Source organism: Dromaius novaehollandiae, chromosome 3, assembly GCF_036370855.1.
Source record: "Dromaius novaehollandiae isolate bDroNov1 chromosome 3, bDroNov1.hap1, whole genome shotgun sequence".
Taxonomy (NCBI): Eukaryota; Metazoa; Chordata; class Aves; order Casuariiformes; family Dromaiidae; genus Dromaius; species Dromaius novaehollandiae.
Genome location: NC_088100.1, coordinates 38401831 through 38426668, shown reverse-complemented (window position 1 = coordinate 38426668; position 24838 = coordinate 38401831). Strand labels below are relative to the sequence as shown.

General features: G+C 39.6%; 1 protein-coding gene across 8 annotated transcripts in view; it reads left to right on the top strand.

Moving 5' to 3' along the window:
- Nucleotides 1-19745, top strand: part of UBE3D (ubiquitin protein ligase E3D) — an 88772-nt gene extending 69027 nt beyond the window's left edge. For 4 of the 8 annotated variants that reach the window (XR_010388271.1, XR_010388267.1, XR_010388266.1 and 1 more), the window contains 4 exons: nt 3162-3278; nt 5229-5266; nt 8247-8346; nt 18267-19745. Coding sequence is in view for 2 of the 8 variants with exons in the window: in XM_026121069.2 (XP_025976854.1) it covers nt 3162-3239 (78 nt within the window). In the remaining 6 variants the exon portion in view is untranslated. Of the gene's footprint in view, nt 1-3161; nt 3279-5228; nt 5267-8246; nt 8347-16975; nt 17104-18266 lie in introns of all 8 variants that reach the window. The other 4 variants (XR_010388268.1, XR_010388269.1, XM_026121069.2 and 1 more) reach the window with 4 other exon arrangements.
- The last annotated feature ends 5093 nt before the right edge of the window (nt 19746-24838 follow it).

Sequence of the window (24838 nt, the reverse complement as noted above, 5' to 3'; positions counted from 1 at the left end):
TTGTTACATTTTTTAAAAACAGATTTAAATTCTTCAGCGGTTTTTGCTATTATTGTGACATCAGTCATCTGAAACCAAAAACGGAAAGACCTTGTGTTTTTTTTCTGGTTGTCTATTTTATGGAATTTGCTTATCTAAAAAAAATCTCTCTTTTTCCTTTCTGTCTCTTCTCTTCCACTTCCCCTCCGGCCCCCCAAAGTCAGTAACATGAGAGGTCTAGTCCGAGCATAGGATTAAGAGCCAGCAAATCCTGACTCTTTCCATGACTCATTGTGTGTCCTTGGGCAATCTGTTATTATTATAGACAAAAGTTGTGCATAGCACTTGGCTGAAAAATTAGAAGTGTGGTACATGATCCAAGGAGATTATTTTCTAATTTAAATCAAAGCATGGCAAAAGTTGGACAGAAAGAAGAGACTGTAGAAAACAAATACTAGTGGAGTAGGTTGCTTGTGAGCAACATAATGTGTCTGTGGAGGGAGATGTCTATTACTAACAATAATTTCTTTTTTACTTGCAGTGTGATAGAGGTCTCAATAAATATCTGTTCTGGTAAATGCTGGACACACAACCCCTTGTTTCAGAGCTTTCTTATTTGAAATGAACTAGACAAATAAGAGTTACAGCAGAATAGATGGGCTTGTGCTCAACTTGATAAATCCAAACGCTCTCTTGGAGGGTTTTTTGGGGATATGGGTTTGGTGTTATTGAATAAATGTATGTAAATGCTTGTCATCTTACATTTTGCATTGCAAAGTACGTGGACCCTTTTTCACAGTTTAGAAGGACTTGTGGAGATCTTTGGAGAGAGCAAACGCCTGGGGGTATTCCAGGCAGCATTATTTGGAGATCAAGGAGTCCAGATGGGATGACTTGCCTATATTTTCCATGATAAATCAAACGTGAAAGTAACATCCCAAAGTAGTAGAATATGACGTAAGAGAAAGCTGCCTTCCATATTGCTTAAGTGACTTACTAGGATAAGGCTGAATGACATGAAAAGCTGTCTACAGGGCATGCTGCTTCAGGGTGTATTTCCAGACATTTTAATACCGTGTCCATCCAGTGTTCATTCACATGACATTGCCTGTAGCTTTATTTTGAGTACTTTAATTGCTTTACAGTAGCTCCAGTTGCTGTTATACCTAGGGCAGTAGTTTTACATTCAGCAGCAAACTATTTAATCTGGTTTAACGCAGCCCTTCCATCTCCCCTGGCCTCTTGCTCATGTCATTTTGTCCTTTCTCTCTTCCTTCTCCTTCTTCTGCACGATCCAGTTCACTGTGCAGCTGTGCAAACAGTTGTGCCAGTACAGCAAGGGAGGAAGTTTGCAAGAGCATATGCTCATTGCTTAAACTGCCTCCAAAGAAATGCTGCCTTCTGTGTAGGACCAAGTACATCAGCAAGGGCTGTTATGGTCTTTGTAGTCTTTGACGTTTCCTTTGGGAAGGTATCGCAGAATGGTTAAGGATGGAAGGGACCTCTGGAGATCATCTAGACCAACCCCCCTGCTCAAGCAGGGTCACTTGGAGCACGTTGACCAGGACCCTATCTAGACAGTGTTTGAGTATCTCCAGGGGCGGAGATTCCACAGCCTCTCTGGGAAACCTGTTCCACTGCTCTGTCACCCTCACAGTAAAGAAGCTTTTCCTTATGTTCAGACAGAACCTCCTGTGTTTCAGTTTGTGCCTGTTGCCTCTCGTCCTATCGCTGGGCACCACTGAAAAGAGTCTGGCCCCATCTTCTCTATGCCCTCCCTTCAGATACTTATACACTTTGATAAGATCCCCCCTCTTCTCCAGGCTAAACAGTCCCAGCTCCCTAAGCCTTTGCTCATATGAGAGATTCTCCATTGCCTTAATCATCTTAATAGCCCTTTGCTGGACTTGGGAAAAAGGGCTCTGCTTAGCGTGAGGGTTCTGTTTTTGAATTATAAAATGCCTAAGCTTTCTTTCCCTCTATGTTTCTTTTCCTCTTTTTGATAGCAGTGATTTATTGAGAGGATGGATGTCAAGGTTCTGAGACTCAGAATCTTCTGATTCATGCCAGGGTATGTGAAAAGATCATTGTCCCAAAGAGTCAGTCCTGCCCCTACAGTGGAAGTTACTGTCCCTGTGGCAGAGAGAGAGAGTTCATTCTTACCTCTGTGTTAAAGAATAGCGAACTGAAACTGTCTAGAGGTAGCCGCTTAGCACAGTAGCTGAATTTGCTGAAGCCTTAGGCTGCACTTAGATAAAATAATGAACTTTTACTTAGTCCAGTAAGAAAAGGACCTCAGAGCTGGTTCAAGCTGGGAAGATAAGGAAGTTACAAGCAGTCTGCATTCCTGCGTTTCACACTTCGAAAGGGAGGATGGCAAGGCTTTGAAATAAAACCAGTGCAGGGCATTAGGACCTTGAGGGACAAAGCCTCAGCTCACTGCTGGGGCAGTGTTAATTGTTATGATTTAGAATCACCTCCTCCTCCTCCTCAGGACCTTGAGAGACAACAGTAAGACCCAACAAGAAACAAAAGTACAATCCTCAGCAGAAACTGCAACAGTAAAGATAAGGGAGAAAAACAGCCTGCCTAGGAACAACGATGAGACCCAATAAGGAGCAGGAGATCCCAGACCTAAAAATTACTATTGGTGTGAACTACCGCATGAGGGGTGGGAAACTTAATTTGAAAAAGCTATAATTGCCCAGGGATTTCTTTGTTTGGGGTCCCTCATAGGAGGCACCCAACTCGAGCTGTAATTACTGCACGCGTGTAACTAAAATTTAATTATTTAATTTGCTTTGATTTGGCTCTGACCTTTTCTGCGGGAACCTAGGGTCGGGCCCTGTTATGGTGGCTGACAAGCCTAATTTCCATAACGCTCTGTTTCCAGAACATTAACATTTCCGCCTGTTGCTGCTGTGTTATTAGGCTGGCACATGAACCCGATGGAAAGACTTCTTCAGAAAGGTCTTCAGCATCCCCCCTGCTCTGGGTTCTCTGCTCTCAGATGCCTGCCCGAGATTTCGTGAACAGTTTTTACTCCAGAGGTTTGCAGTAATCAGTGTGGTTTGCAGTTAGGACTGTGCAGAACTTGTGTGTCATCAGGTTTAGTCTCCTGGTATTGCAGATAACATGTCAGATATCATAAATTAATCAAGCTCCATCTTAAAATCCCTTAGGTTCCTTGCCCCAATCCCGCCTTTTGGAAGGCCAGTCCGGGTTCTTTCAAGGGCTTCAGAAATGAGCATTCATTCTGATGCATTCATCAAAACTGTCCAGTTCTATCCTGATAAAGAGTAAGTATTTACATTGTGTGATGCCTATCAGATACAGGAATTCACAACCCATTTATGAATCTAGATTTGAGTCCCATAAGCACTTTGTCACAGGAATAATTGGCTCTTATGGACAATTGAGTTAAATGGAGCTGTTTAGAGCTGTTCAAATGATACAAGGTCAAGTTCAGCTTTTGAGTAACTGTGTTATTTTTGCTAAAATCATTAGAACCTAAAGGACTTTTGAATTTGTCTTAGGTTGAAATTGGTTTTTTGGTTTTCTCTTCAAAGACAGAATGCACGTCGTCTGTCATTTTAAGACCTTCCTTACTGTCTTGCTAATGTAATAGACTTGTTTTCTCATGGGTGACTACTAACAAAAAGTACCTAGAAAGGATGCACCTTAAACATATTGAAGTCAGAGATAATTAGTTAAGCCTGCTTAAAATGCACAAATCATTTAATACCAGCAACATAAACGTCTAGCATCTAGAAATTATATTACTAGATTCTTCAGTCAATTGTTCTGCAGGCTACGGGAAAGCTTTTTAATAGTGAAAGACACAAGGGACTTTAATATAGTCTAGACAACCATTTTAGATTCTTCTGATACTCTCATTCAAAGTTCTGACTTGAGAGTCAATAAGCCTGTGGGTTCCCACAGCTGAGGACCCATGCTGCAGATGTAGAAAGGCCTGCCTAAATCTCATCAGTTAAAATGTATTGATTATATACATTATATTCTACTCTTACAAGAAACAGTCATGGGGTTTGGCAATAAACAAAGTAATAATAGACACCATAATCCTGCAACACCTTCCCACCATAAATCTTTGCTTTTTAAAATCGTTGCTTAATTTGCTTTTACTACTGGATGAAATTATTGGTACATCTTAATTAGAACAGATTTAACATGTGGGGTTGAGGTTTGAGCATAGTCTGCTGTTTAAAACACTTGAAAGCTTTTTTTTTAAATTATCTTACTCTTAGTCATTGTTGAGGGAAAAATATTCTAAAAAAGGTGAATATTGTATTTTATTATGAAGCTTCAAAGTCAGTTAAGTCCTCTGTTTGCCAGGAAAACATCTGTTTTCCTGAGTTCGATCCTTGGAATGGATGGTTTCAGTTTTTCTTTTGACTGAAGCTGGACAAGGATTGTGCTAGATCCCTACTAGAAAGAGAAATCATTTTGACCCAGTATGGCTTTAGTGGGGTCTTAATGGCTAGATCCACACTGTAGAAATACCTGATATAACTTAGGAGCCCAAATCTCACTGTCAGGGGTCTTAAACTCCTAAACCATTTTGACATTTTGAAAATGCTTTATTACCCAACCACCATTAAACAGTGAAATTGTTGTTTATCGGTGGTCTGTCCTTTTCACCTTAGACCAAGGGGCAACCCTGCTCAGACTTTGTCTTCGTATGAACTGATCACAGTGGGCACAGACATTTTCCTGAATCACCCTTAGCTAATTGAAAAATGATTTTGTATTTTCTTTTGGGTCTCTCTCTGTATTTCACAGGGTACAAATAAGTGCCATATTTAAATTATTTTTCCCTTCCTCTTCTTGGTTAGTGCTTTTATTGCTGCCATATCATCTTCCAAACACCTGTTGCCACCTTAACTCTATCCTAATCTCTTGCCAAAAGCTGAACTCTAGCGTAGGAATGCAGTAGTCCCAATAAGGTGTTAAAAATAAAATAGTACTTGATGCTCATATACGCCTTTATATACACAAACTAATGAATCCTCATACCTCTGCAGGGAGGTGCATATTCTCATTCCAGTTTTAACTGCCAGGAAGCAAAGAGAGAATTTAAGCAGTTATATTTTCCAAACTTGCTTTTTCTGGAAAGTTTTCAAAAGATAACTTAGTGAAGACACCTGTTCAAACTGTCTGGTATCAAAGTACTTGCTAATAGTGTCACTTTCTCCTTTAATCTGCTCTGCCTTTCTTTTGACTCACAGTAGATTTGCTGTTTGGACCTTATTCATTCCATGTAAATGTGAGTACCCAACCAAACACCTCTCATTAAAAAAAGTCGGTTATTTATATTCATCCCTGCAGATCTTTTTTCTGCTAATGCATCTGTTCTGTGTCATGCCTCTTGTGCCCCCTCCCCACTTCTTTGGGTGTTTTAAATGGTTTTTCAAGTAGCATTTAGTTTTGGTATATTCAGAAACCAATGTGCTCATTCTCCCGCTGTGGCCATTTCTCACCCTGTGGCTGTACTGTGTATGGGGTAGGCAGTTTCATCATTACCTCCAAGTGTGTTCGTGTAGCGTTTGCTGAGGGATATTCTTGCAAACTGTTCGCCTCTGTGTACTGGTTTCTTTGTCATCACTAAGGCTAAAACTTTGCAGGAGAGAAGGATAATAGACCATTATTTTGGTTTGGTTTTTGTTTTTTGGCAAACTTTTGGGTATAAATGAAACACGTTTTGAAGACTGAAGCAGAAACAAACTGGAACTTCTTTCAACCAGAAGTAGTTGCTTGTTTCCTTGTTGCCTCTTCATTTTTAAAGCACTTTACCACAACACTTTTTATTAGAACTTTTCTTTAGTGACAGTTTGAAGACAGAACAGATGATCTCTGGTGCTACTCCATTGCCTATCACATCTGTGTTATCCATCCTCTGGGTTTTCTATAGCATCTTGGTAAGAGATGAGAAGGTTCTTACCAGTGTCCTCAAGCAGACCCTTGCAAGTTGCTGAGGTTGGATGAAGAGAGTCAGAAAGATTTTCATTAAATCAAAATACAAAAATGCATTGACCTGCAACATTAATATCTAATGTCTCTGCTGTCTTGCTAATGCTGTATCTTGCTGATAACTGTATTGCAATTATACTGAAGGCTGCGGGGAGAGCATGAGGAAACCCAGATCAGATTTTTAGTTGATACTTGCTTGGTACCTTGATAATGCACTGTACCACTCGCATATCCGTATTTAGTGTGAATAGTTGTCTACTCTCCAGTTTTTAGCAAGAGATCCTGCTTTCTCTTCCTTTCTCCCTATGTTTCTAGTGCAGTTCCTTGTTCTCCTCAGCTTTCTGCCTTACTACTTCTAAAATAAAAATGATTTTAGTTTGCTGCTGTTCTCCTACTGGGGATGGGATGGGGGTGGGGGGACGGCACAGGGAGAAAAGAAAGACAGGAAGCACCAACAAGAAACAGGCTTCTTCAGCCAGACCCTGAAGGTGATTCTGTCTTGCAGATCTTACCTGCTGGAACTGGTTGCAAATAATTAAATAATTTTTTTTAGTGCTCTCTATTTTCCCAAGGAAACAGTTTGCTCAAGTCTGCATGGGGACTGAGTTTGCTACTGTAGTAAGTACTGTAATACAGTATTCGAGCCATAGCAGAGGTTGGAGGTAGATCCTGACTGAAGGAGCATTAATTGTGTGGGTCTAGGGGAGAGGACTGGGTTGGTGTGAGGAGAACAACGTTAGGGCAGGAGTTAGAAATAGGAAGTTTGGGAGGAGAAAGGGAAAACTTGAGTTAATGGGGTGAATGATTCAATATTAGGGAATAAAAGAGCAAATCTTAGTTTATGGTGAAAGATTTGAGCAGGAAAAAGAAGATTGCATTATTCATTTCTCTGGTTTGGATGATGCAGCACTTGAAAGTCTCCTTCCTGTTTTAAATGGTTTGTTACAATACTTCAGGGCTGAAAGGGAGAGAACAAGGAGAGGAAGGAAGGAGAAAAAGGCAGCCTAGAATCCAGCTGAGCATTGTGTTGTGTAGGAAGGAACTAAAAGTGATGCTTCTCTTTCACTTTTGTGAATGCTTCACTCTCTTTAAGGCATAACAGGGTTGGAATACAATAACAGTGTATTTTGTTGAGAGAGGACACTTTGTGAATGATGTGCAGAGGATAGCACCAAATGGCATCTAGTTTAGAGCAATAACCATACACATGAACGTAACAGCACACAGCTCTGTAAACACACATTTTGTCAGGAAAGAAGCAAATCCAACATGAGCTGATTTCCTCTGATCTCACACCTGACATGCACCATACCCTATCACCTTACTTTTGAGAGAGGTGATTTGATGATACTGTCTTTCAGGCCTAAGGTTTCCATGCCTGATATGTATACCATTAAGTTATTCATTTTGGCTTTTGAAGAGACAGCAGTCACAGTGCCATATTCTTAACCCATGTGACTGAAGACACTGTAGATGTTTTTAGAGCTCATGGATCACTAGTATTTCTTTATATTTTACAAGTTGTATTTTAACTGATGCCTTCCAAGCAAAAATAACATTAATAGATTCAAAGTCTAGCAATACTAACATACTAACCAAGAAAACAGTGATTTCAAATTATGTGGAATATCTATCATAGAAAGTATTATTTTCTTACTGGTAATGTAGAAATTGTGTTGGCTCCGTTTGGCTCTGTTTAGTCCCTCTAGAAGTAGGTACAGCTTATTTGGTCCATGGTCACCAAAATGTATCCATGAATCCCTTTATTTAGGCTTTTCTTTTGAAAGAGACTATGTGCAGTGCCTTGTTCAGGGCTTTTTTGTTCTTTTGCCCATTGCTTAAATACTGTCAAGGCTGTAGTTTCTGGAGCTCCTGTACTACAGGAGAAGCAGTGTGCCACTCCATTCACCTTTCTATGGGAGATAAGGCTGTGCTTTGGTATTGACGATACTGGTCAGTTCAAACAGATTCTCAAGAGTGCAAAGAAATGTAGTTATACTGGAACTGAGAAAACACAGCAGAGCCTTATACTGAAATGACTTTTAAGAAATTGGCCTGGAGCAAATCATGCTGTGGCAGCAAGCTGCGCAGTTGCAAGTGTGAAATGGCTAAGCTGTGCATTGGCATGCAGGTCTCTGAAAGGATGGCAAACACAGTCTTCTCCGATTTAACCTTGGGCAACACCTTTTGGTGGGGCTCAAACATTTTGAAGAGTTGAGTTTTAAGATAGGTTCCAGTTTGACTTGCCAAGGATTAATCTGTTCTTGTATCTCTAGCTTTAGGATGTGACTACATGAATAAGTTCTCAAGAAGCCGTGTGTGGGTCCGCAGTTCATCTGATACTCTGGAGTAAGCGCATAACGTTCTGACTTCTTGGTAAATGGTTTATCTTGACTTGCTCTGAAGTGATGAGCTTTCTTGTATTTACTATAGGATGAGAGCAGACAGTTACCTTGGGATAGCTAACATGCTGTAAATTTTGGGTAACAGCTGCAGTGTCTTGTTCGTTTTAGGTTAATGTCTGTCTCTCAACTGCCTATACGTGCATGTGCTCAAACAAATATCTACAGCAGTGTAGAACCACTTGATGCAGAAGAATATGTGCTGCTAAGATTGCCTGGTTAGCTAAGGCTGAAGTTCGTCATGGCCATTACCGGAGTATAAACCAAACATCGTCTGGTGTTGAGTTAGAAACTCCTAAATTCTGTGGGTTTCATATCACAGTTGGATTCAAATCAGTAATTACAGTGCAACACTGGTACCAGTTTCCAACCTGCACTGTGGTTTGCATTCAAGAGAGAAACTGTATTTCAGTCTAACAAAGATAAATAACACTGCTGTTTCTGTGCCTGTCTTCATGATGTGTACCGTGAGAAATAATGTCTGCAGTGGAAAGAAAACTCATATATGCTAATGAGTAAGGCTTGGCAAAAGATAAAATAAAACCATGAAGTTTTGGGGCTTCTTTTATCTGGGTTTAAAGAAACGAAAGACTAACAGTATTCTCCAACTCACCCCCCCCCCAATCTTTCTTCTTCCACATCAAGAACTCCTTAATTTAACAAGACAATTCGTTGTCTTCATACAAAATAAAAATGTCCAGAGATTAATTTTCTCCTGTCCTTGCAGCTGCCTATAGGTTTCCCCCTCAAGCTTGGTCAAGCTTCAGCATGCAACTGTTACGTTAGGAGAAAGATGCCTGCAGTGCATATATACAGCCTGGGACTTCGGAGGGATCTTTTTGTCTGTGTCACATTTCAAACGCAGCTTCATTTTTATGAGAAATTAAAACTTTTAGGAGCGATTAGGTGAAAGAATGCATGCTGTTTTATAGATGGGTTTATTTTTTTAAATTCTGAAGTGGCATCATCAGTTTGAGAAATCGTATTTAAAAAATGAATCCTTGCCTTGGTTACAATTATTTCTACTGGCAATTAAATATAAGGAATCTAATTCCCTTTCTGCTTGTTTTTTTTAGGTTATATTTTACTTTTTTTCCCAGCTTGGACAGAAGAAGAAAATAATTATTCAGGATGACATATTCGTAACCAGTTTCTTTGTGTAGTGAAGACTGGAAAACCCAAAAATTTGCAGTTCCCTTCATACGGTACAGGGGGGAGTTTCCCTTCCCCAGCCTTCCCCTGGAAGCATTTGGGAATTTGGCTGTTTAGATGATTGGTCTACTGAAGCCAAGTTTTCCCCAGCTTGCACTGCTTCCTGTTTTCCTCTGAGCTGCTGTAGTAGTGTGGCACTGACCAAAACCATGTTTCCCGTAAGACCTTAGAGCTGCTTGAAGATGCTTCTCTTGAAGATGGGAAATTTCTTGCAAATACGTATGTGAAAGGGTCACCTTCAGCTCTTATGGAGCTGATGTGGTAAGAGTCTATCACAAGATGTTCTCTCCTCCACCCCCAAATCCAAGCCCCATAGGGATTAGTGGGTCAGACTGCAAAGCTGCCATTCCACATTCCCTTACTACTCAGTCCAGTTTTGCAAGGTTTTAACTCACTGGGATAACATAGTCCCACAACCTCTGTTTCTGTTGGCTTTATTATCACCGTGACTGCATAGTACTGTGCAGTGCAGTGCTGCCATGTTTGGCTCTGAGAGTGCACTGGAAATATTTTAGTTTCTATCTCCACTGGAATTCAAGCATAATAGAGATAGTCATGAATGCTTTTATACTGACTCTAGACTTTGTGGCCTCTTGTTTGATGTAATATCTGAAACTTGGTTTGTCCAACTGTATCCGTTCAGTCAATCTATAATACTGTTTTAGTGAACTTTTGCAGGGACTCTTATTCCTCTAGTGATATTTTTGTTTCAAATTACGTCTGTAGGTAAGTATCTAAAACTTACAGCCTAGTGGTGTGAACTTCTGCTCCTATGAGCACTGAGTGGTCCTTCTACATCTAGGAATGCCAGGGAAGAGTACTTACATAAAAAAAATTTTTTCATGTTCTGGTGCGTACTTAAAACCAGAGTTCTCACTGCATGACATTTAAAGCATGTTGGGAAATCTTCCCTATCTGGGAGGAGAACTGGAATAATACTTTTTGATAGGTTGTGATAAGTGGCTGCCATTATCGACTGGGGAGGGGATTTTAGAGCACCGAAGTCTCCTTATATGACCTGTGTGGCATAAGGGAAACAGGAATGCAGTGTCATAATTTTCAGCAATCATGCCAAGCCTGGAACGTAGAAAAAAGAGAATAAAACGTCAGTGGCATGGAGGGCAGCTCTGCAGCTAAAGTCCATCTGGGGAGTTTGCAGACTGCTGGAAGGCTGTCTTGAGGCAAGTAAATCCCACGTTGCTAAGGTGGGGGCATGCCCGACTCCTGTGTTGCTCTTATTCTTCTAGTATTGAATATGCCCTATTCCGCTCAAATTTGAATCTACAAATGCCTTTTCACTCCCCACGGAGCAGCTTCAGAGGTATAGTGATAGTAAATAACTGCTTGGTAGCATTCAGTCTGGCAGAGACAGCTGCTTTTTATGGGTCTGGGGATTCAGTGGGGGCAAGCACAAATATAGCAGTTAATGTTCTTTCAAGTCTCTGCTCACCTAAAACAATCTGTTTTGCGACTGTTCATTCACACTGTTGCCAAAACATCTTTCTGGAACAGGTATTTGTGCATCTCATCTCAGTGGACTTGGTCCCTAACCTCTGGGTGAAAACCAATATGTAAACTGTGCAGTGTGGATAGGCAGGCAGTCTCCAAGTTTCACTGTGGCTATTAGTCAGTTGTCAATATGGCCAAGAGTTGCTGATCCACAAGTTAACTGTAGCGGCCATAAGACCTAGCTGTTTCTGACGGTGATGCAGGAACCAGAACAATGCTCGTGTGCCTCACAGGAGGCAGATTCTATTGATGACTTCTGTCCCTCCTTAGCAGGCACGGGAACACTAGAGCTTGAGCAGAGTTTATCAGAAAATGGGTATTTATAGAGCTGTGGCCTGAACATCGTGCAGATGCTTTAATCCTTCACTCCTTCATCTGTCTTTTTTTTACAGCAGCATAAAATGTATCAGGCAGGATTAAGGCCTTGTCTACATGTTTGTGCACGTTATTGCTGTAGTTGTACCAGTGTGTTATTAAATAAGGGTTTTTTTCCATGTAGTCTCACACAAATGTGTTTATATCACTCTGTGTGATTCTTGTTTCAAGGTATGGGTGTATTCTATGTATATGGCATCTTGATGGCAAGCACCCAAACAGTTGTATTAGCTGTAGTTATTAAGAGTAAAACCATAACACTTAGCCCTAGCCATAGTGTTTGTGGCAATACAAATCTGTATTGAATTAGACTTTGGTCTGAGGCTTGAAGCATATGTTATCTTCCAAATCTGGAAGAATATGCTACTCCCAGCTTTTCACTGTTGTTGCCACCAGCGCTTAGTCTCTCCACTGTGATCTGCCAGGAGAATTGTTTGTGCGAGCCCTCCCCCCCTTTTTTTTTTTTTTTTGCAGGATAGCTCAATCAGAGTAGCACAGACCAGAATTTAGCCTATATGTCTGATTTCACTAGGTGCTATGTAGAAAGCTTGAAATGACGTTTTGTGGGGAGAGAGGAACAGTAACTTGCAGCAGAGGGAGATACCACTGAACCTGTGCAGTTAAATTCTTCTACCAGCACAGCTGGATGTGGAAGCAGTGGTCTGCCCACAGCTGGCCACTTCTTCCTCAGAAGGTTATTCACTTCCTGTACCCGTGCACCACATGGCAGTGCTTGATGGCCTGTCAGTTATAAGAGCTAATGAATACAGCTTTTGACACTGCTTGTACGCTGTGGCTTCATAGGTGTATAATCAGTGTTTCCTCTACAGGGTGATTCAAGCATGCTTGATTTCACACTAGCACATGTGCAGGATTAAAGCATAGGTATCTGTTTATGTTGAGACTGTCTGCTTGCCTTAGATATGATTTAAGATAGCCATGTAAGTTATGTTCCACGACGTAGCGTTATAGGCTGTGTACAGTGTAGTGTTATAAACTGTGTGTGGTAGTGTTTAAAAATTGGCCTAATGTTCAAAGAACAGGAAGACTGTAAAATTTCTTTTACATATTTAAGCCTCAGTTTTGAGCCTGGTGGCAGAGTTGTTTTCTTCAGTGTGCAATGGAAAAGCAAATCCAGAGCAGTCATATTTCAGGAAGCATTCATAGGTTAAACAGGTTTATTAGTTTCTGCTGAAACTGAAGCGTATATAACTACTTTTAACCCACTATTTCCATTATAATTACGCAGGAGTAAACAGAAGTACAATTCCCCCTGTAATATGGAATATTGTTGTATATCTTCTGCCTACCTGTGTTTAACTACTAGGAGAGACATAGGTATTAGAGACTGAGCATCCTCAGCTTTTAGAGAGACACACACAGGTATCTTTATTTGTGCATTGTTCTCTTGGTCTCCTTTTGAAGGGAATATAAATGTAAGAACAATTTAGATGTTTGTGTTAGAGCATGGGAATGCATCTTTTGACATATGGGTTGTTTTCCTGCTTTGATGAAATAAGAATCTGGCTTCTCTATTTCTTGCTGCCGATTGAAAGATTGAACTTTTTTTCCTTTGCTTAGCTGAGAAGATAATTTTCTCCTAGTGCTATGCTTTCTCTGTCTATTGTCAGCTCCACAAAACAGATTGTGTGCAATGGACTTGCGGATTGTATTTCTTTAAAATACGTTGTTTAGCTCGTTCTCGCCTCTGCTTATTTTACACCAGTCATCCGCTTTGCCCGTTCATACTGTGTTACCATTTTGGGTAGACACATGCACCTTCTGCCGTCTGGAACAGCTTTGTTTTATCTCCCTAGTTCATCAGGTCTCCATTGCTTTCCAAGTATTTTCTAAAATTACAACTTTTTTCTTTCACCTGTTACTCCTCAGTGGTTTTTTTTGACTCTGTGACTGGATGCTTAACTCACTATGGAATGCCTTTACCCTGATTTCTTAGAGAGTTTTATTGTATGAAGTAGGAAAATGCATTGAGATGCAGCTTGATGAAACACTCTATAAAGTAAAATGTTACTAGAAAGTTTCAGGAAGGCTGAACCTATAACCCCATCACTACCTTCTCCCTATCTAGGAAGGAATATTGCCAGCCTCTGTTTCTGGAGTTTATAGTAAAAAGAGTTCCATTGGCATACTGCTTTTTATTTTTTATTATTTTTTTATTTTTTTATTTTTTTATTTTTATTTTTTAAGTTGTTTAAGAGTCATTGAAGTTGGAAGGGACCTCTGGAGATCACCTGGCCTAACCACCTTGCTCTCAGCAGGGTCAGCTAGAGCAGGTTGCTCAGGGCTATGTCCAGTTGGGTTTTGAGTATCTCCAAGGATGGAGACGCCACAGCCCCTCTGGGCAACCTCCTCCAGTGTTTGACCACCCTCACCGTGAAGAAGTGTTTTCTTATCTTTAAATGGAATTTCCTTTGTTTCAATTTGTGACTGTTGCCTCTTGTCCTGTCAGTGGGCATCACTCAGAAGAATCTATCTCCATTTTCTTTACTCCCCCCAGTCAGGTATTTATATGCGTTGATAAGATCTGCTGCGAGCTTTTCTTTTCTCAACATTGGATGGCCACTGATTGCCCTGGTATTATTGTCTGCAATACCTTAAACAAAAAGAAGCTTCAACAATTTATGCATCATGGGGCAGTTGGAAAAGTTGGTCAAAAAGCATGTGTCCTGCATTTTTTGCTGGGTGCCCTACCATTTCAGTGGACGAATCACATTTGGGAAGTATTTGGAGGTATATATGTATGTCTATATCTGTAAGCATATACATGCATACACACACACATGCACATAGCCGTGAAAGGTGAATGCTGCATTTCCTCAGTGCTGTGTTCCGGCAGAGAGCACTGGGGAAACAAAGCTGAGGGCGTCTGCTTTGTTACCTTCATGTGTGTGATGTGGGCATTGCTAAAGAGAAGTAGTTGCCAGACAGTGGGTCTTAAATGGAAAGGCACAGCTGATGAAAGAGATCAGCATGAAGCAACAGCAGATAACCCAGGATCATGAGAACTGCAGTCGTGCTGCAGAGGTCTGATGTGTGGCATTGACATAAATGCACTCTCTGTCTAGATGTTTCTTCTGATTTTCAGTGTCATTTCCATGTAGTCTGGAGTGTATTTATCAATTTAATGTTTTGCATTTTCCTGTTTTCCTGGGAAATCTGAAAGAACACAGATTCTGGAACTGATTCTAGAGTTGAACATAACCTGCATTTCTTAACTTGCTCTGTTTCTGATGATTTGTAACGCTGTTGTTGCTATTTTATCATTTACAGAAAAAGTGAGTTTGTGAGATGTATCATTTGTATGTCTCTGGTGTTCAGTTGTACTATATATAGAGATACCTCTTTAGAAGGCTTCAAAATGTAGAATTTGTGTTCATTCATTCTCCCTTAGCAGCTTCTGGCCTTGCGAAAACTAACAAGAGGGAGTGCAGAGGTGCACTTGATACTCTGAGATAGAATAAGATTGTCATCTTCAGAAAGAAGTGAGAGAAAATGAAAAGTAATGTCTCCTGTCATATAAGTAAGTGTGGCAGGGTACAAAAAGCAATTCTTAACAATGGATTAGTATTAGCTGTCTTAAGTTACTTAAAAAGGGTACAGTGTGCTGAGCTAAAAGCAATAAAAACATCCTTGCATAAATTGATTAGAGGGTTGACATTTGTTGTGCATTTAGTGATAAGCCTTAGTTTGTGGATCTGATAGCCATTTGGACTTTATTTTTCTTTCAAAGTGTTCAACTAGCATTGAAGTACTGCATTTGTGGAGTTTGCTGAAAGAGTTGTTACTAGACCTTGAAGATGCCAGTAATTGTCCATCTTGCAGAGAAGGGATTCTAACAGTTTGAGAACTGGGGGAGAACCACTCTCTCTGACTTTGCTAGAGTTGTAGTTTGAAACTGGTGTACAGTTACAAAATGTATAATCCAGGGAATGTAATTTATGCAGTTTTGGTGTTTAGAGATATGAGCGCATCTAGAATAACCGTTAACATAAGTATTTTATATGCTTCATATTGAACTTGAGATCAAGGTGGAACTTCGTAAGTGGCTTAGTTTGGGTTGTTTTTGTTCTTGACCATCTTTTGTGTGTTACAGGTGGTTATTAAACAGCTTATGATTTCCACGCATCATTGTTGGCTATATCAACTGCAGGGATGATCCAGTGTGCTTTTTTCATTCACATTGATAGAAATTACAAGTATAGACATAGACAAATGATTCGTTTTGATGTTTTTCATTTTATTGAGCAGTAGGGGAGCCTAGCAGTACAGAGAAACATTATATTGCAAATAAACCCCTTGAAGGAGCAAAAAAGCATATTTCATGCATTATAATATGTAGGAAATGGACAAATTAAACAAATATATTTGCTCTAATGATACCATAAAACTATATATTAAAGGAGCCAGCATAGTTAGGCTAGCAAAAGCTGCCCAAAGTTTTGAACCTGGTATATTGAAATGATTATTGTTTGTCTTGACTTTTTTTCTGCCTTGCAATGCCAGGACAAATTTGTGGCACTGTTAGTCAATGTGAGTTTTGTTTTTTTTACTTAATTGAGGCCAGGATTTCAGCCCTAGCCTGTGCTACTTAGGCCTCTTCTGCATAGATAAGGTTTTACATTTGTTACTGATTATGTGTCTGTTTCTATTCATATGAGTGAATAAATCATGAGAAAGGTGACAAACATATTGTTTTTTCTCTCGTTTTGTGTCTTTGAGAGTGGGAGTCTGTGGCCTAGTGGGTTAATTTCCCTACACTATAAGTTGTTTCTAGCCTTTACAGAACTCCTTGGTTGAGCTGACAGAAATGTTTTTGATGTAGCAAATTCCTGTTGGAAAATGCTGATTAAGCTGAGTCAAAGCACTCAATGGGAATTTGTCAGTGTGAGATTTTTAAGGGAAACTAGGCAGATTCCATGGATGGCCAGCTGGCTACTTGCTGGCCAGCTTCATCTACATACATTTCTGGAAATTTATGTTCTGTGTGAAAATTCTTACTTCAGACTTTTAGCTTCAGTTTGGAACAGGAACAGAATGATTCAGAAATGCAGAAGCTTTCATGGATCGCAGCCATGCTGTCTGTACAGGCTCTCCTATGTAGTAATGTTGCAGCTTTCTAATAGGTTACTGGTGTTGTTATTGGAATAGGGAAGGAGACACCAAGCAAGTGAGATGACTCGATTGTTTTCCATTTTAGCCAAGAATTGCTATAGTCACGTCCCATTCATGCCTTGTATTCAGGTTTAGATGTGGATTCTTTGTATGAATAATTTTCTGAGAAATCTCTTGGATATTTTAAGCTTGTTTAATTCTTTGCATCCTCTAAAGGAACATACTACTCCCTCTTAAACATTCTTTGGCCATAGAATCCAAAATAGATGTTATTTTTACTCTTTTTTGCCTTCTGTGCTGAACACTTGGTGATATTTTATACTTTAATTCAATTCCTTCTGGTTGATCATGCTTCATCTGTTCTTTAATTACAGTATCAAGTAGGCTGGTGATTGAGGGTCTTCTGTAAAAATCCAAAGTGATACTGATAATAATTTGAATCTTCACTTAAGTGACTGATCCATTGCAATTGAAAAGAGCATGGAGAGTAAAAAAGAGAAGTGTATGTATCATTTTTTTTTCTTGTGAGTTTTAAGGGGAAGGAGAAACAGGTTCCATTTTCAGCATACTGTTAAAGTAGTCTGGTAGTCTTTTTTTGTCCTTCTGTGGTGACATCTGTCATCTTCTCTTCTGTCTTTGTGATTAGCAAAGTGTAATAGTTACTCCCAATTCAGCATCTGAGGCAATCTCCTTGGCATATCAGAATCTTGGCACATGATTCAGTTTCCAGTAGGTTAACTTAACTTTCTGAGTTAGGTCACTGCTAGTTCTGAAGAAGGCTAAACAAACACAAAACGTGGAGGGGAAGCTGCTGCATGCTTGTGACCAAGAACAAATGAGTTAAGACACCAGAAATCCTTAGGCTTTTTATATTTGGTAGGTTACCTTCTGTCTAAATAGCTGTTAATCCTAAGAGTCCACTTAGTGCTCTAGTGAGAAAAGGGTAGATCATTCGCTATCTTCTGAATCACATGCAATTGTTCATGTCTTCTTCCCCACACTCACTTTGAGCAGGATTTTTTTCTATATAAAGGCAAAAGTTTTGGATTGGTTCCTGGTTGCTTCAAAATCAAATGCATTTTTTCATTGACTAGAATTGGGATTTCACTCACAGCAACTAGCAACAACATTGTTCAAACAAGCTAATACTTTGGGCAAAACAGGGAATGTATTGGAGATTTAATCTAAGCTACTTTAAAAATACCGTCAAATAGCCTTTTAAGATAGACAAGATTAACACCTTGTGCTTTGTTATTCTGAGAGAGAAAAAAGTTTTTGACATGCAAGCAGAAAAATGCGTGTACTTGAATTTCCTATAGAGGACTACAGACCAGAGTGTTTTTGTAATCTTTTTCTTCAAAATGTGAAAACTTCTACTCTTGACTAAGTTCAGCAATAAGTGCAGTGCATGATCAAAAACAGGGAGTTTGGGAACTTTTAAGAGATACTTATTTTTAGAAAAGTAATAGGAAAGTAATGCTGCTTTCAGATATTGCATCTGCTCCTTCAGCACAGTACTGAACAACTTTGTATTAATATGTTATTCTTTTTTCTTTAAGTGAAAAGATGATTGTAATATATACTTTCAATGATTTGAAAGAAATATCTTTGTTTTACCTGCAGTGCTGAGGCTAACTACGGTTTTGTTTTTGCTTCCTTTTATAGGTTGCCTTTTTGAAGATGTGAAGAATCCAGATACATATGTTGAAAACTGTTCTCAAATTCATCTTCAGCAAAAACATACAGCTACCTTCCAATAGTGTGCTTTTTAGAAAAGAATCTGCTGGCAATACAAAACAAAATCTAGGGGTGCAGGGGGTATTCCTCACATCTGGATGTGTTTCAAAATTAGAAAACTCAAGACAGGGAGTACATTCCTAGATGTCATTCTGAGAGTGACTTATCTGGCATGTTAGAAAGCTGGAATGACTGTTACTACGATGCCTTCATTGCCAACAGAATACATACTATTATCTGTGTACCCAGTATTACCTTATGGGACAGTGGTTGATAGTCACTTACATGTCTTAAGGAAGATGAGCAACTGATTACAGGGAGAGGTTCCAAAATATTTTATGTTGTGAATGCTAAAGCAGGCTCTTTACTTTTTTGATCTGGTAAAGTTAGAGGTCCAGTTTTAAAATAAGAAAAATGTGTTTTTTGTTAAAATTATATATTTATCATGTATGTTTCCACATTAGGGTGTCTCTCTCCTCTTGAGAGAGAAGGAAGACAGTTTCCATATTCCTACACTTCATAGGGAATTTGGTGAAATTTATAATGTTTTGGAGAATCAAATTTTCATGGTTACTTGGAATAATTTTCATAGAACTTCAAAAAAGAGTGTGAAGGGTGGCTTTGCAGAAACTGATGGAGACAGAAGATACTTGTAGCAAGTCAGTACAGCTTCCCTAAATTGTCCTTCGCTGTTGTGGAGGCAGGCTTACCTGCCTTTCATGGGAATGATAGCACATTTTCATAAAAAAGAGAATGTTTCGCTATTTTCAGTTTTGGAGCGGACTGCTCACTTGTTAGCTGGCAGCGAAAATTTTCACCTCCCCTTGCCCAGGAAGGCAGAATGGTGTATGTGCAATGGCTAAGGAGAGGGAGAGAAATGGGTTATTTCTGTCCATTCAGCAGCTGCTCTGAGCTCTGTCTTGACAAAGTCTATTGCCTGAGCCATTGGGGAAGTATTTGCTGCTCTTTAGCTGAGCTCTGTTTTTACACGCACATGGAACTCTTAAAGCAAAAAGATACTACCTTGTTGGAAGACAGCTGTATGAAAGGAACTGATTTTGAGGAGGTTATTCTTGGTAGAGGAATTCTTCCAAAATTTCTGAATTTCGTGGAAACTTAACATGCCTTTTATTCACTTGGTGATGAAATCTTTATAATGTGGGACATGACCCTGCAAAGTTTTGAGCACCTTCTGTGAGCTATTAGGTATCCAGCGACAAATAGCTGAGGCCTCTCAGCACCAATCCTGGCCATTTTTTTTTTGTTATTATTTTAGTTTTCAGTATTCAAGGAAGAAAAAAAATATTCCGAGTTTTGTATTCAGGGACTAGATTATCTAGCTCCAAGATATTTTGTCTGTGCAGCAGTGTTTAGTCATTTTATGAATAAAATATTTTTTCCAAATCAGTTTACTTTGTTTATTCTGCTCAATTTCTATGACAGTTTTGGTTTCCCAGAATATGACTGAGCAATTTGCAAGGGGAAAACATTTATATCACACAAAAATAATCCAACTTTAAAATATTTTCTGGCCTGTTTAAATGACCCCTGTGGGGTTCTGCATTGATGGAGCGATCTTATGTCAAGCAATATTTGTGCTTTTCAGTTTCAGTCTCTGTTGTGTGCTACCTTACCTGGTGTGGTGGCCATAAACAGTTAATCTGCCTGTAGTAACATATGTTGTTCCAGGATGACAAGTGCAGATAGTTACTTGAATTGTTTCACCAGCAGTATAGAGCTTTTCAGGGTGGGACGGAGGGGAAAGGTATTCCAGAGATGAAGTACTAAAAACACAAATCAACCCTTTCTGCCTGGTTTATCACTCACTCGTAGGAGCTGATGGCATCATGTCATGCTTCTAGTGTGTCAGTGCTGCAGTTGGCTCAAAAAGGTCTGGAGAAGCAAATGCTGAGAGAGCACTAAGCCCAGCGTGTACGCTTGTACCGCTAAGCTCTCTAGGCGCTTGCATTCTGCCTACACTTGCTTAAAATGTTCCATTGTTCTTTTTTACTCAATATGTTGGAAATGAAAGTTGCAGATTGCCCAAAGGAAAAAGAATAAAATACTCTGTTCCAGCTGTCCTCCCACCTGGGGACATTTTCCTTCCCCAGATTACCAATAGCCCCATTCTAGCCACTTCACAGGGGAAGCTTGGCCATTTTTCCAGGGCTGTCCTAGCAGTGAACCATGGACTACCCCATAAACAGCAGACCTGGATTAAGCAAAACTCCTGAGTGCTACCCACCAGTCCTTCCTTGGCCGTGGCCTCCCACTGCTCCCTGCCTCAGTTTCTGTCTGTGGAGTAGCATTACAGCATTTGCTTGTTGAAATCTGCATTTCGAGAGTGACTGATGATAAGTTGTGTAAGTGCAAAGTACAGTTGGTTACTGTGCTATTCTCTTAGCATCCATAGTGGCACATCATACAGTTTAAATGCCACGTTTGGATACATCTGTAACAGAAAGCTTGTTTAGTTTTGAAGTATGTAGGCAAATTTGGTATCTCCACGCAGATGGAAAAGTATGCAGCAAAATAGGCATTGGTCTAGAAGCTGTGTTTTTTAGAAAATGATTTGTCCCACTTACTGCTTCCCCTGTCTCCCCTGTACTTTGTATCTGCCTGTTACACTTGGCATTCTTCACGTCAGAAAGTCTTAATTTTTGCTTTCTGTATTGCCAAGCACAATGTTAGTCTTAAAGTAATAATAAATCAGCAATGACATTAAGAAGTCCCCATCTCACATTAACTGAGATAGATGTGCATCCTTTCCTAATGTGCGGTTTCCAAATAGTGTAAGGCAACAAGAAGATATTAAAAATGTCAGCTTTAATTCTAATATGCCATCAAGTTATAAAGATGGCTATTGGTGTGGTGCACAAAACATGCCTATCTATCAGACCAGTACTGTCCTCTCCATAAACAAAGGGAGACAACAGTATTGCTTCTGGCATTAATGGGTTGTAGGTGATTATATTACTGTAGGGCTTGTTACTTTTTTTAAAACAAGTTTGACCATTGTAATTAACTGGGATAGTTAGACTGGCATAGCAAGTTAAGTCCCAATGCAGTTATTTTAATGCCAAAATTAGGGTGACTTTTTCTAGTTTAGTTTATATCCTCCTCCAGAGTACTTCAGGATAAACTGAATAATGATAATGAAGGGTTTGATGCAGGGAGCTCTCCTGGTACAACTCTATCAGTTGAAGTACAAATTCTAGCTTAACTCCATATCACTATTCTGTGTAGACAACCTTTTAGATATAAAGAGCAACTTTAATTAAAATTTAAAATAGATACTTTTGCATTTTAGCAATCTGGGTTTAAATGCAAATGTGTTTCAGTGGTTTTCTTGCATTTTGCTGTCTCCAGTTTTGTTCCTTCAAGATATCACTTTATAATTTTAATCTTATACTTTGCATTCTTTCATTTCTCTCCTAGCCATTTGTGTTCCTTTAAGAATGGCAAGTAACTTGTTTGAAGTACTGCATCAGTTCATTTGCCTGATTCCTTTAGGTTTTCCCCCACGTGTTTTCTTGCTAGCATTGTATCACTTGTCATAAAAGCACTGCAAAATCTGCGAATGGACAAATTAATGGAAACATTGAGCAGCTGTGTCCTCACTAGGCTTCTTGGGTTTATTTCTTTGGTGCAGGATAAATTGCCTTGTGACAAAGACTGTGCAGTGTTCGGCAGTTTTCCCAAAATATCAGGAACTCTACTGGTCCACGTGCTAATTACTCGCTAGCAGTGTGTGTGTCCTCCCATATCTGACTGTGACACTAAGCATGGCATTTTGCTTATTGTGGACAGCAATTGGTGTGTTCAGATCCTGTGGAATTGTGGATCAGTATGTTCGGAGGATGCGCTTTTAAACATGACAGTGATCATGTTGTCTCACTGCCAGATTGTGTCCAGTGGCATATGCTCTAATCCCATCCGATCATGTAATGCACACATGGGTTGTGCAGGTGCGTATACTGCATCCTGAATGACACATGCACCTCCTCTCTGCTTGAATGCAATGTTGACATAAACGCATATCAGTTTATCATTGCAAACAACAGAAACTGTGTTTATTTTAAAATATAAAATGTCATTTTAATTTGTATGTTTTTAATGACTTCTCTAAGATTGCAAGCATTTTATGATCTTTTTCTGCACTACCTGGGTTTTCTGTAGTGCACACAAGAAGACAGCAGCAGACGGGTTCTGTTTGTGTCATCGGCAGCTCCATCAGCTAATAATTGTGAAGCAAACATTGTGCCTTAATTAATTACCCCAATTAATTACACATTAATTGTCTGGATACCTTGCCTTTTGCCAACATTTTTCTCCTCACCTATAGAACTATGACTGTGCTACAAGAGTCATCGTTTTCCTATCAGTAACAAGGTCATTACTCAGCAATGCAACTGTGAGGAAAGTCCCCATGTGGGCACAAGCTGAGTTACACTGGGGGCAGATTTTTAGGTAAGATAAAACTGCTGTAGCTGTCCTGACTTTAATGGTGCTATTGCCAGTTGACATCAGCCAAGGACATGCAGTGTGTACAGGAGGGAGGTGAAGTCTCTCGTCTTCAGTTCTACCTTTCATCCTCACTTGCGAATGCAGAATTAAATGGGCATGCATATAGAAATGAGGCTGGACATGTCTGAGAAAGGCCTGAGACCATGTCTGGGCAGACATGGGGATAGCTGTAGCCATCGACGTACTATTGTAATGCAAAGGCTCAGCACAAGTCATGAATACAAATGCAGTAGAAGGACATTAGCTGTAAAACAAGAAGAGGGGAGAAAGAAATTCAGTCAATGCTCTATCAACAGCTGCATGATATAGCCTTAGATTAATAGGCTAATTGAGATTATTCATGATGCAATGCATCAAGGCTCTTCTCTGAACTTCTCTGCAAACTTTGTCAAAAGTTTTGCTCTATCTGTGACTAACAGGAAGCATGACATGCAATGATCCAATTGTGTAGCTAGCGTAGGCTGTTTTCTCAGATTACCAGACTTGCCCTTTACCAGGCTTTGATTTATGTGGACCTAATAAGAGAAGAGCAAGAACAGTCCTTTGTTTGAGCTTTGAAAGAAAATCGTGGTATGGGACAATTTACAGCTTGTGCTTTGTTGCTGAAGAGGAATAAAGGGTTTTGTAAAATTGCTGGAACAAATATTCTCAAACACATGAAGCAAAATGAACATGCACTAAATGAAGAGTGCCTTTTGAATAACTGGCTATTGCGAAGAAGATATGAGCTGTTGTCTTAGTTGATTCACAGTAATTATTAAAATCATATTTTGGGGTTGAGATGCGCAAACATGGCTTGACTGTTGTGACCTCTTATCTTCAGCACCCACAGAACAGTGTCTGTTCCAATCCAACAAACACAGCTGTGATGGGGCTGGCAGCTCTCCACGCAGGTAGGTAAACACGGCGTGAGAGAGCCCAGCAGAATACAGGGAGCACTGCGCAGGAGAGCACTCTGCAAAAGGCATACGGGAAAATACATTAACCACTTGCCTCGAGGACATTATTTCCTGTTTGTAAAAGTGCTTTTTAGATTGCTGCAGGCATTGTGAAGAAACATCTTGGTGGGCTGGGGATTTTGGAATTGGCATCATAATTTTGTAAATGAAAACATATCTCCTAGCCTATCAGGCTTTTTCAATGTTCACATGAACTCAAAAGAACATCTTTTATATAATACTGATTTATTTTACAAAGATTTCAAAGTAGCTGCTGCTTTACTAGGGTACACACTGCAATATGTACCTTCATCCTCTGCTAGATTTGACGCTTGCTCAGCAAGAGTCACCATTTACACAAGAGCCTATTAGCTTTCACCAAATTTAGAAAATATTTGTTTGAAGTAGAAACCAGCAATAGCATAATTTGTTGTTAGAGCTACTTGCTGCCAGAATGCTAGTAAGAAAGACCTTAAATGAGCTATTTGTTTTGTTGTGTACCATTTCACATTTTAGAGCAGATTTTTGTCCTTGTTCTACTAGACAATTATTATGTTATTTGTATTAATCATTTTCTTTTTGAGTATAGAACATCATTTGAAGTTACTTTCAAAAGAATTGCAATTCAGAACCAGGAAGATTTTCTATCACTTGAATCCTGTTACTGCTGGCACTTTTTCATATGGTTTTGTCTCATATGACTCCTTTCATATCCTGATCCACCCTAATATTCTTTTTCTGTCCTGCTGTTCTTACTGGAAAACTGATCCAGAGCCTCACTCTCTGATAGGGAATCTTCTGATTCCTGATCTAAGTGTATTCCTGGCTAATCTGCACCCATTTCTTGTTGTGCCAACAGCATTCTTCAATATCAGTACTTAGTTTTCTTGCTAGGTTCTTAAACCTCATTCTGCATTTAGGGAACAGTCCTGTCTCCTCTCAGTGTTCATTTGATTAATAGTTTCTTCCTGAAGGGTAGACTTTGTGTTCTACTACACTCTGCATCTCTCCCAGTTTGAATTAATCTTCCTTGTG